Here is a 13,463-nt window from a genome sequence, read left to right on the forward strand (position 1 = left end):
CATTTGGCCCATACCCCTCTCAACTGCTCCTATTCATATACCTATCAAGATACCTTTTACATGTTGTAATTATAGCCAACCCCACACTTCCTTTGGCAGCTCATTCCATACATACACCATCCTTTGGGTGAAACATTTGCCCCTCAGGTCCTTTTTAAATCTTTCCTCTCTCGCCTTAAACCTCTGTCCTCTAGTTTTGGTTTCCCCCCCACCCCATCCTACCCTCATCCTCCCAGACTGTATCATGACATAGGATCTTTGGTGTCCTAGCCACTGCCACCAAGACAAGTTAACTGGTCATTCATATCCTTTACCATTGTTTGTCTTTGGCTACAGCATTGCTCTATATGATGAAGTGACAACACTTCAGAAACAGTTAATTGATTTTTGCTTTTATCTGACATGTGGCATAGTATTGCTAAATATTATTTGAAACAGAATTGGAGTAAGGATGTCTTCCTGCAATTGTATAGTGCCTTGGTATGACCATACTTGGAGTATTTTGTGCCATTTTGGTCTCCTTACTGAAAAAGATATACACATTGTACTTCCCTAATGTGGCAATCTCAGTGCTGGGTCTTTGTCAGTCTGAACCAGGAAACACAGTTTCAAAATGAGGGGCAGGCCATTTAGGGCAGAGTTTAGGGGAATTTTGTCACTGAGATGGTGTTGAAGTAGAAGTAGTTAATGCATATTCTGAAAGCCATTTTAGAGATAGTCGTAGAAATGGGGAAACAGACCCTTCGGTCCAACCCGTCCATACCGACCAGATATCCCAACCCAATCTAGTCCTACCTGCCAGCAGCCGGCCCATATCCCTCCAAACCCTTCCTATTCATATACCCATCCAAATGCCTCTTAAATGTTGCAATTGTACCAGCCTTCACCGCTTCCTCTGGTAGCTCATTCCATACACGTACCATCCTCTGCGTGAAAAGGTTGCCCCTTCGGTCTCTTTTATACCTTTCCCCTCTCACCCTAAACCTATGCCCTCTAGTTCTGGACTCCCTGACCCCAGGGGAAAGACTTTGTCTATTTATCCTATCCATGCCCCTCATAATTTTGTAAACTTCTGTAAGGTCACCCCTCAGTCTCCGACGCTCCAGGGAAAACAGCCCCAGCCTGTTCATCCTCAACATGACCTCCCAACTCCTGTATTCAGTACTCTGACCAATAAAGGAAAGCATACCAAACGCCGCCTTCACTATCCTATCTACTTGTGTCTCCACTTTCAAGGAGCTATGAACCTGCACTCCAAGGTCTCTTTGTTCAGCAACACTCCCTAGGACCTTACCATTAAATGTATATGTCCTGTTAAGATTTGTTTTCCCAAAAAGCAGCACCTCACATTTATCTGAATTAAACTCCATCTGCCACTTCTCAGCCCATTGGCCCATCTGGTCAAGATCCTGTTGTAATCTGAGGTAACCCTCTTCGCTGTCCACTACACCTCCAATTTTGGTGTCATCTGCAAACTTACTAACTGTACCTCTTTTGCTCACATCCAAATCATTTATGTAAATGACAAAAAGTAGAGGACCCAGCACCTTGTGGCACTCCACTGGTCACAGGCCTCCAGTCTGAAAAACAACCCTCCACCGCCACCCTCTGTCTTCTACCTTTGAGCCAGTTCTGTATCCAAATGGCTAGTTCTCCATGTATTCCATGAGATCTAACCTTGCTAATCAGTCTCCCAAGGTGAACCTTGTCGAACGCCTTACTGAAGTCCATGTAGATCACATCCACTGCTTTGCCCTCATCAATCCTCTATTACTTCTTCAAAAAAACTCAATCAAGTTTGTGAGACGTGATTTCCCACACACAAAGCCATGTTGACTATCCCTAATCAGTCCTTGCCTTTCCAAATACATGTACATCCTGTCCCTCCAACAATGTGCCCACCACCGAGGTCAGGCTCACCAGTCTATATTCCCTGGTTTATCCTTACTGCCCTTCTTAAACAGTGGCACCACGTTTGCCAACCTCCAGTCTTCCGGCACCTCACCTGTGACTATCGATGATACAAATATCTCAGCAAGAGGCCCAGCAATCACTTCTCTAGCTTCCCACAGAGTTCTCGGGTACACCTGATCAGGCCATGAGCATTTACCCACCTTTACCTGTTTCAAGACATCCAGCACTTTCTCCTCTAATCTGAACATTTCCTTGTTAGTTAAAATTGGACATTTATAACTAGACGTATTGTCAGTATGCTACATGTATCTTTGGGGTGATTTGACGTTCTCTTTTTTTTCTCAGCCCAACAAGCTCTCAGGATAAAGTGTAATTAGCATGTCATTCATCTACTCTTCATTGTGATGGCAGTAATTTGGCTGTAATTGCTTATTGACAGTTTATTTGCAACCTCTAGTGGCAGATACTCAGTAGTGCAACCGTGTCACACTGAAAGCCCTGAATAGTTTAATTATATTCTAGTTTTAAAGTGTTCCATCTTTCCTCCCCTCACCATCTGCTCCCCACACTACAAAAAGAAATTCCTGGCAGAACAAAAATAATTAATTTTCGACACTAGAAAGGAATGTGACTATCTGATTGGAGGTCTGGACTTGGAGTCTGATCAAACAGACAGGTTTTTGTTTTTTTCTATCTAATTAAACAGTTTAGATTTGCAATGACCAGATGTCTGGTTCTCAAAGGAACAAGTTAGTCTCAGTAGTTTTCCATTGTAAAGCAACATTTCCATTTAAAGTTCTGTCGAGTTCTGAAGACAGGGTCAAAATCCTGGAACTCCCTCCCTTAATGGCATTGTGGATGTGCCTACATTAAATGGATTTTAGCAGTTCAAGAAGGCAGCTCACCACCATCTTCTGGAGACCAACTAGGGATGTGCAATAAATGCTGATCTAACCAGCGATACACACATCCTGTGTGAATAAAAAATATTAATTGGTCCTGAAACGTTAATTGTTTTTCTCTGTCTCTCTCCTCACAGATGCTCCCATATCTGTTGAATTTCTTATTTAAAATATTTTTATTTCTGATCTTCAGTGTCTATATTGTTTTGCTTTATTTTGAAAGTGTCTGATCTGTACCTTCATCCCTACCTATTCATTGTCTTTTCAGCAAATTGATAGAATAAACAATGAAATATATATATGTTTAGATCAATGTTTGTTAGTACTAGAGTCGAAATTGTAGGGACAATCAGGTGGTATCTTAAATGCTGTTTACAGTGACACCATCTATTTGTTTATTAAATATGTCATGCACATGTTATCATGACCATTAAACGTTCTATCACACTTCATAAGGTAGAAGAATTGACGATGTAACAATTGTTCTGCAGCAAGAGGCATTGCTAAGCCATTTCAGAAAGCAGTAAAGATTTGCAATGGTTGCATGGTTCATGTTAACCAGATTCTTGCTGGCTTTTGTTCACCTGGCTTCCCCAAAGCCATGTTAGCAATGCACAGAATGTGGTAGTGGCATAGTCACTTTCTGCAGTCTATCCTGTCACAGCTAGGGGAAGTCACTGGCGTTGCATGGTGGTCTTGTACTTTGTATAATCATTCTGAAGATCGAAAGTAAAACATCAGCAAAAATTCCTTCAAGCTGTTCAATGCTTATGTATTGAAATGTCATCAGGTGGCAGATATTTGTTTTAATTGATATTTCTCTTTTCTGGTATTTTAAGGGAAACCATGATATGGCCGGAGATCTTTACCATGGCTTGTTGACGCAGGTGGCTTCCGAACATTTTTACTTCTGGATAAACAGTTTGAAGGAATTCTCGAGAGCAGAGCAATGTCTGGCTGGCCTTCAGGACAGTGAATCCAGTGTTGCACTAGCCCGTATTGCTGAAGCTTTAAAATATTATCAGAGGGGCATAGCTTCATTGACAGTGAGTTGAAGTCAAAATGAATATGTCAAATGAATTTGCTTTAGCAGCATTCCAACTTGTTTGGTTTATTTTGTTACAGAATAGACAGTTAACAACTGTTTTATCAACTCCTCTGATGGCATTGCAGTTAGTGGACATGTCATATGTTGGTTGTTCAATTATAAGACAAGATATATTGGACTATATAAAACCTTTCAGAAATTTATTCACATGTACTTTTCAGAAAAACAATCTAAACACCACTTATCATTCATGAAAACTAGTTTAAGTGCAATGTAATTTATGTGAATTTTTTTTTTGATGGGTTTGCTCTAACGTAGGATTTTTGGTTAGTGGAAGTGATACTGAAAAAATTAGTTGAAATAAAATGCTCTAATGCCATGAATCCTGGAAGACTGAGGGAAGCCAGAGAGTCAGTAGAGAATCTGACCCAACTTTCAAACATCCTTCTATATGTGCATGATGACTGTTAGAAATTTTGGTTTGGTGTTGGTGTCTGCTTGGGTTCAATGAGGTTGGTTGTTCTGCTAAGCATCCTTTTGAGGAGTTAACTCTAGCTGCCTTACTTCTACTCACGTGATTATCAATAATGCCCCCTCGTGGCATCCAACTGGATGTTCCTGCTTTTTGTGCATCATTCTGTCAAATGGATTAACCAGATATGGTCAGATATGATTTGTTGTGCTGCTTAACTTAACATTGGATGAATGTATAAGGTAATTATTCTGACTGTAGTTTCTGAATTCAGTCTATCTCATTTAGCTACCTGTAATAGTTCAAATAAAGGAACATGTGGCAGTACAAACAAGGCATTTAACTTATTTCCAGTACTTCTAACTTCTGCCAGAGTGAGACCCAACCCCCCCCCCCCATTGTTTTCAGTTTAACTGGCCTGACTGCTTTTCAGTTTTCTTGTGTTTTTAAGTGATTTCTTATTTTCATAAACCACTTGAACAGACCGTGTTTTGAGAAAAGTGAAATCCTTCCATCTCCAAAATAAGCAAAATACCATGTAAAGACTGCCACAAATATTACATAGGGCAAACCAGAGGAAAACAAGCCATCAGGGTACACGAACACCAACTAGCCACCAAGAGACATGATCAACTATCACTTGTGTCCATACATAAGGACAAAAAAGGATACCAATTTAACTGGGACAATGTATCCATCCAGAACAAGCCAAACAAAGACATGAACGGGAATTGCTGAAGGTCTGGCACTCAATCCAGAACTCCATTAACAAACATGTAGAGTAAGACCCCATATACCAACCACGAAGAAACAAAACTGGAAATGATGCCAGCGCTGAAAATGTGTTGCTGGAAAAGCACAGCAGGTCAGGCAGCATCCAAGGAACAGGAGAATCAACGTTTCGGGCATAAGCCCTTCTTCAGGAATGAGGAAAGTGTGCCCAGCAGGCTAAGATAAAAGGTGGGGAGGAGGGACTTGGGGGAGGGGCATTGGAAATGCGATAGGTGGAAGGAGGTCAAGGTGAGGGTGATAGGCCAGAGTGGGGTCGGGGCGGAGAGGTCAGGAAGAAGATTGCAGGTTAGGAAGGCGGTGCTGAGTTCGAGGGATTTGACTGAGACAAGGTGGGGGGAGGGGAAATGAGGAAACTGGAGAAATCTGAGTTCATCCCTTGTGGTTGGAGGGTTCCTAGGCGGAAGATGAGGCGCTCTTCCTCCAACCGTCGTGTTGCTGTGGTCTGACGATGGAGGCCAGACCACAGCAACACGACGGTTGGAGGAAGAACGCCTCATCTTCCGCCTAGGAACGCTTCAACCCACAAGGGATGAACTCAGATTTCTCCAGTTTCCTCATTTCCCCTCCCCCCATCTTGTCTCAGTCAAATCCCTCGAACTCAGCACCGCCTTCCTAACCTGCAATCTTCTTCCTGACCTCTCCACCCCCACCCCACTCCGGCCTATCACCCTCACCTTGATCTCCTTCCACCTATCGCATTTCCAACGCCCCTCCCCCAAGTCCCTCCTCCCTACCTTTTATCTTAGCCTGCTGGGCACACTTTCCTCATTCCTGAAGAAGGGCTTATGCCCGAAACGTCTATTCTCCTGTTCCTTGGATGCTGCCTGACCTGCTGCGCTTTTCCAGCAACACATTTTCAGCTCTTATCTCCAGCACCTGCAGTCCTCACTTTCTCCTGGAAATGATGCCACCCATCTCGACAAACTGGGACAAGCAAATAGCAAGCAGGATAGAACCCCGACACTTCACTGGAGGCGCACTGATGATATTACCTAGTATGATGATGAAATGTCTGCATACAAACTTATCAGCTCAGCAGCAAGTCAACAACCTCATCCATAACCTGAGCTATAAGTCGTCTTAAGAACTTTAAGCCATTGCTATCTGATTTAGTTTTAGCATCCTATTTAAAGCAATTTTTCAAAATGTGAAGCAAACTTGCTGATTTAATATAAAAAGCTTATAGAGTAATTTGAGACCTTGACAGTTACTAAATTATGTTAAATATGATATTATTTTCAGGCTGCAAGCACACCTTCCAACCCCTTGACATTTCAGTGTGAATTTGTCAAACTGCGGATTGACATGCTGCAGGCATTCTCTCAGTTGATTTGTACCTGTAACAGCCTGAAAACCAGTCCTCCACCTGCGATTGCTACAGCAATTGCTATGGCATCCGGAAATGATTTACAGAGGTGTGGCCGCATTACCAACCAGGTATGTACATATTCTACTGTATCCTTCAATCAGCCACTCCGTAAGAATGTGACTAGATGATCAGTTAGATTGATTCGGAGAAACAACGTACCTAAATTGATTTCAGAAAGCCAAACTAGCAGCAGAAGTTAGTTGACTGCCATCCAGATCCTTTCCATTACACCAGTTAACTGGTCTGTGATGTTTACATTCTTGATGGTATCAATGGTACTTTGTAAACTGTTGCAGTGCAGTTAAGTTCATGGTCAGTAAGGTCCAATAGTGACCGTATTCAGGACAAAGTATTTGTTTATCAGCATAGTGTGAAAGTTTTCCCACTTTCACTTTGTATTTTGTTGAGTGAGTTTCAGGGTACCAGGTCTGCCAGGCTCAGAGTGACTTTTCTTGTGCAGTCTTCTACTCTTCATTAATTATGCATTCGGGCTGTTTAGAACCAGGAAATTGTGTCGCCAGAGAAATGGCGCCACTACTGAATTCTTCCAGCTTTCACACCTCGAGCACTGTTTTTGAGAGCTCAGCTACGCGCTATTTCAGATGCGTCAAGCCAGAGGGAAAAACCCAAAGAACTACAGTTGCAAGTCAGGAGCTGACCCTCATATTGTGCTGCTCAAGCAGCAACACTTAAAACATTGACCAGATGGTAGGAATTGATGCGGTAGTGGAGAGGAAGGCAGTCCTTTTCCAGCCAACTGTTGCAGTACGCCACACCACCAAACCCAACCAGCTTGGACACAACTTGCAGTCCAGGTCAGTGCACAGTCCCGAGTGAGAGGGGGCACTCAGCATTCAGGGAATGTGTGACGTTGTGCTTCTACAAGGGTGCTACCATCTTCTCTCTGCGCCTTACATTTACATTCAAGGATGCTCATTCTAAATCTGACATTGCATATTCAGCCCACCACGTCTCATGCACGAAAGCTCTTGGTATTGCATTGCATCCTATCCGCTTATTGGCTCTCACCCACCTCATCCTCCCAAACTAATAACCCTTTTTGCACTCTGTGCTTCCCATCACTTCAATGAGGCCACCTTGCTGCCTATCCTGTGTATGTATCAGTATTACCTGCTTTTCTGTCATATGTAATTTCTCCCTTTGCCTCATTATAGAAAACAGTGGTCTTTAACCAGACAGAGAATCCAAAATCAATGGGGAGGCAGGTGGCAGACATCAAACTCATTCCTCTTGTATGAAGTAAATCTAGATTTGACTGGAGAAGATAATGATTGCTCATGTGGGGGGTGAAGAGACCTCTAGTGGGCAGCAAACCAGTAAGCTTCATTGTGCTGTGCTGTTCTCCTATTATGATCCGTGCTAATTCTTACTCAATGTGCACAATTTCTTGTCTATCTTTGACAACTACTTTCCTCTTCTATATGCAGGCAGTAGTGGCACTCAGTGAATGTTTGCAAACACCCACAGCTGCACGTCGATCTCTGAAGGGAAGGTACTGCCCCTCGGATAGCATTGGTAAAACTTTCACCTGCACCTCCAGCAGCTCAGAGATTTTCACATTAGTAGCTTCTCTTTCTAGTTTGGACTCCAGAGTGAGTGGTGGTGAGTCTGGTGATTCCATTGCTGACATGTTTCTGCAGCTGGTTGAGGAAAGAAAGCCCTAAGTCTGTGATTCTCTGAGGAATGCCGCTTTGCTCCTGGCAAACTAAGACCCTGTTCTCAGCCATTAATTACTTTGTCAGTCTGCATAGACAAGCTAAGGAAAATCAGGCACATTTGTCAGGGGCCTGCAGAAAGCCAAGCCAAAGGATGGAGGAGTCCATTGATTTTATCGATACTGTGCTGGCTTAGGGATGTCTGCATCTAGCTAACTCTGTGGACTGGTGACCACCATGGAGACATAGGTCCGGTACTCCTGTGGTCTGCTAGACTTGTGCACAGACATGCTTGATATCATTGGCAAGGCAAGAAGGAGATGAAGGACCTTGTCCTTACTCCTGCCACTCTGGGAGACCGGGTGCAAAGAGGCATTTAGAGAGAGGAGGAGTGGCATAGAGGTACTACCACCCCCCCCCCCCCAAAAAAGTAGCAGCTTCTTTGGATGATGCAGCAATGCCCAGCTCCTCTACCTTGCTCTTTCTTGTGATTCCCAAGCTTCCAGTTGTTCAAGCTGAATGCAGGAGAATGAGCCTGCACTTGGAGCAAGATACTTTCACCAAAGTTAGATAGCATGGGTGAAATATCACTGTCAATAAATGTTCACTTTTGTAAACATATACTGTTATAGTGTCTTCTGTGTATAATTTTTGTTGTCGGACCTGGTAAGTCAAACCTGTGTGGGAGATTAAAAGCCCCTTCAGACAAGGATGAAAGGAATTACAATTATCAAGCTTTGTTCATCTCTCACAAGCAATAGGCTTTTTGACTGCATATGGCCTTAAGGCATTAGATATTCTTGAAAGTCACTTTGAGGACTGCTGCCAAGGTGCTATGCTTTAATGCAGAAAACAATGAAGATAAACACAATTTGCAGGAAGTGTGCTGGGCCTGGCTTGCATATGTTATTCCACATTAAGACTCACCCTATGAGTGAAAATACAGAATCTTTCTGGAGAGAAAGATTTATGCTAAGTATCAGCTGTTCAAGGAAAAGCGTATACTACCATTCAAGGATGCCAGGTGTGCAATGGACAGTCTAATGTCCACTTTCAGCACTTGGTATGCTGGGAAAAGCTGTACAGCCTGCTGCCTCTTGCAGGTTGAGTGCACTTTTGAGAGGATGCACAATCATTTTGGAACGACAGGCCCTCTGTGTGCACTCTGAACAATAAAGTGTCATCCATGATGAAAGGAGGTTGGACTCAGCTCGCTATTAGGAGAGATTTTGCTACACAGCAGCTGGAAATTATATCCTAATAGATGTCCTAATAGCTACCTAACCTTAGACACACTGTGTTAGTGCTTTGTCTCACTGGCTGCTGCTTTTTCATTAACTGTCAATAGAACATTGTATGGATCCACGTATGGATCACCTGAAGATTTCAAGCTTGCAAATACATGATAACGAGGCATTTATTCAGCAACCCAATAGGTCAAAAACTACACAGTAACAAGGTCCACATGCCCTTTGCATTAAGCAGTGCTTTCTCATTGTATTACAAGTAGAATCTTAAACATTTAAATGAAGTCCAAATCCATCGTGAGGATCCCAGATTTTCTTTAGTCTGCCTTCTTAATGCTTACTCTGTCATAGTCTCTTGGATGGTTCTGGTCAATATCCTCATCACGTTCATCCTCAGAATATTGCTGTTATCCCATTTTGTCTGCATTCAGGGCCCCCTCTCTTGCTTTGTCAGTTCCTGTTGTGAAGAGTGATGCAGGCCACACTTTCTGAGCTGTTCTGCAAGAACCTGTCAGAGCAATCTGAATATCAAAACCTCATCCGAAGGAGGCCTAAGGTGTGTTCCACTATGGTCAAAGCAACGGCAGCATTATCTCTTCATTCTGTGTCAGTCCAATTTTTTGTAAAGGTAACATGAGCTGTTTTTGTAGGGGCAGCCATCCCTGTATGGTCGGAGTACCTTGGAAGACAATGGGATCTTAACAGTTTTAAGTATGTAAGACTCTTGGCTACCCCCAGGATATCTGGCACAGACCTCCAGAATTTGACATCTATGGTCAAATATAATTTGAACACTAATGGAGTAAAAGCCTTTTTCTGTTGACAACACTGAAATTTAACAACAGGTGCTCTCGAAGCAGTGTGGGTGCAGTCAGCATGCATCTGGAAGAAGGTAGTGATAGCAGAGAATCTCAGGGCTGGAGCTGATTGAACCTCCTTTTCATATGGCACTGATATAAAGATCTGTGCTCTGGCGAAAGCAGCAGCAGTATCATCCCAGGTGCATTCATTAGTTGATGATTGGGAAATGCCATATAGCTCCCCCAGCTGCTCCTTGAAACAAGCTGCTGACACCAAAATTGAGGACAGCTAAGATCTTGACAGTCACCAGGATGGGACTGCCACCAAGTCCTTCTGGGTACAAGTCCTGCTGCAGCAGACAACACAGTTTGGCGATGGTGGAATGGTACATTTTTAATTGGTGCTCGCACTGTCTTTCAGACAGTTGTGGAAAGTGACTAGGCCTGTAGATGCGGAATCTCGTCATTGTTTCTCCACAGAGTATATTCACCTGCTGATTCTCCCTCTGAAGTCTGTGTGATAGCTGCTGGAGGGTACTGTTTTTGCTGGACTTGCCAGTGATGTTGTAATTGCTCTCCTTCAATGTTGTCTTTGAGTGCCAAGGCCATAGTGACTCCAGTAATGGTGTTTTCCCTGTAGTATCTCTGAACAAATTGTGGGGAAGTTTCAGAAAGATGAAGCAATCTTATTGAAGGAACACCTAAAACCTCGTATCCAGAGCACTAAAGCCTGATGTTAAGTCCTCATGCTGTGTCAAGAAGTGTGGTGCTGGAAAAGCACAGCCAGTCAGGCAGCATTCGACGTTTTGAGCATAAACTCTTCATCAGGAATGTGGGGGGAGCTCAAGGGGGCTGAGAGATAAATGGGAGGGGGGGAAGGTAACTAGGAACACGATAGATAGGTGAAGGTGGGGTGATGGTAATGGTCGAAGCGGAGGGTGGAGTGGAGAGGTGGGAGAGAAGATGGACAGGTAGGACAGATCAAGAGGCCCCTGCCGAGTTTGAGGGTTAGATCTGGGATAAGGAGGGGGAGAGGAGATGAGGACACAGGTGAAATTGACATTAATCCCATGTGGTTGAAGGGTTCAGACCAGAAGATGAGGTGTTCTTTTTCCAGTCGTTGGGTGGCTAGGATTTGGCATGGAGGAGGCCCAGGACTTGCATGTCCTTGGCAGAGTTGGGGAGGAGTTGAAGTGATTGGCCATAGAGCAGTGGTGTTGTTTAGTGTATGTGTCCCGGATATTTTCTCTGAAATGTTCCAGAAGTTGGCTTCCTTCTCCCCAATGTAGAGGACACCACATCAAGAGCAATGGACACAGTAGATGAGGTGTTTTAATGTGCAGGAAAATCTCTGCCGATGTGGAAGGATCCCTTCATCCAGCCTATCGCCATCACCCCCAACTCCATCCATCTATCGCATTCCTAGCTACCTTTCCCCCAATCCCACCTCCCCTCCCATTTATCTCTCTGCTCCCTTGCCACCCCCCCCATTTCTGATGAAGAGCTTATACTCAAAACGTCAACTCTCCTCCTCAGATGCTGTCCAACTGGCTGTGCTTTTCCAGTGCCATACTTTTTGATATGACTTTGATCTCCAGCATCTACAGTCCTCACTTGCCCTGTCATAAAGTTTGGCATGGAGGCTTCCCAAGGAGGTCATTGTGAAGCCTCTGTTAAGGAGCTGTAAGGTATATGACCATATCTAATTGTATGTAGTACTACCAAGACTTTCATGCAACATAGGGAATAGAATTCTGCCATGCCAATGTTTTTTACTTTGCCCCGGAAGAGAAAAGTAGCTTACTTCACATACTTTGCATGCAGTGGCAGCCATTTTGTGTACTTGTATTAATTTTCTCATGGGATGTGGGCAGCACCGGCTAGACCAGCATTTATTGCCCATCGCTCATTGCCCTGGAGAAGATGGTGTGATGAGCTGTCTTCTTGAACTGCTGTAGTTGTTGGAGTTTAGAGACAACCACTGTGTTAGGAAGGCACTTACAGGAACTTGACCCAGTGACAGTGAAGAAAGAGCAATATAGTTCCAGTTCACAGTAGTGTGCGACTTGGAGAGAAACCTGCAGGTAATGGTCTTCCTATGCATCTGTTCCCCTTGTCCTTCTAGATGTTAGAAGTCTCAGATTTGAAAGGTTCTGTTGGAAGAGCTCTGGTGAGTTACTACAGTTTACGTTCTAGATGGCACATTGCTGGTGTTGAAGATGGTGATTGGGTGCCAATCAAGCGGGCTGCTTTGTTCTGGATAGTTTCCCACTACACTCCTCATGTGTCTTATAGATGGTGGACAGGTACTGAGAATACTGGAAGTGGTTTTCTTGCCGCAAAGTTGATTTGAACTTGTGGACACAATATTTATATAGCTGGTCCAGTTCAGTTTTTGGTCAGTGGTAATTCCCAGGATACTAATTATGGAGGATTCAATGATGATGATGCCATTGAATGTCAAGCAGTGATGGTTAGAGTCTCTCTTGTTTGAATTGGTTATTTCCTGGCACTTGTGTGATGTAAATGTTACTTGCCATTCATCATGACACAAGAACATGTATTCTGTTTTTAATTCTTTTGCAGAATTATTTTGCTTTTCTCTCATGGACACAGTACTTTTTTTTAGAAAGGTTAATATTGTGTCAATCTAGTTTTTGAGTTTGAAATGCTGAGTAAAAATGTGCATCATTATTCCAATTTCAATTATGTTTGCATTCGTTTAGATGAAGATATCAATGGAAGAGTTCAGAAGCTTGGCAACACGCTACCATGACCTTTATCAGTCATCTTTTGATGCTGACTCTGCTACCTTGAGAAATGTTGAGCTGTATCCTTTTCTGCTGAGCTGTAAATTACTGTTTTGAACATCAGTTGTGGTGACAAAAAAAAACTATATGGAGGCAAAATAACCAAAGAACTGTCAGTTGTGTAGATATTACTAGTCTTAGCAAGTAATTGGTTTGTGTATTACTTTTAATTAGCAATTGCAAATGCATGCCGAATTGTTTCGAGTTACACAGCAAGGTGCAAATGGCCTTCTCTATCAACATTATTAAAATTCATAGGAACAGGAGTAGGCCATTCAGCCCATTAAGCTGCTCTGCTATTTAATATGATCGCGGCTAATTGAACACTTCAATGCCTTTTATCCACTTGATCCTTATAATTCTTTACACCATCGGTAATCAAATATTTATCAACATGTACCTTAAATATACTTTCACCAAGCTTCCACAGCTT

The 13,463-nt window shown here is 43.1% G+C and overlaps 1 protein-coding gene across 1 annotated transcript in view; it reads left to right on the forward strand.

Moving 5' to 3' along the window:
* Positions 1-13,463, forward strand: part of ints7 (integrator complex subunit 7) — a 66,410-nt gene that overhangs the window by 42,943 nt on the left and 10,004 nt on the right. The window contains exons 13-15 of the mRNA XM_043695875.2: positions 3,656-3,862; positions 6,371-6,565; positions 12,947-13,050. Coding sequence (XP_043551810.2) covers positions 3,656-3,862; positions 6,371-6,565; positions 12,947-13,050 — 506 coding nt within the window. The remainder of the gene's footprint in view (positions 1-3,655; positions 3,863-6,370; positions 6,566-12,946; positions 13,051-13,463) is intronic.

The sequence above is a fragment of the Chiloscyllium plagiosum genome, unplaced genomic scaffold (genome assembly GCF_037043375.1).
Source record: "Chiloscyllium plagiosum isolate Xiang-an unplaced genomic scaffold, Cpla_swu_hap1 HiC_scaffold_10, whole genome shotgun sequence".
In the NCBI taxonomy this organism is placed as follows: Eukaryota; Metazoa; Chordata; class Chondrichthyes; order Orectolobiformes; family Hemiscylliidae; genus Chiloscyllium; species Chiloscyllium plagiosum.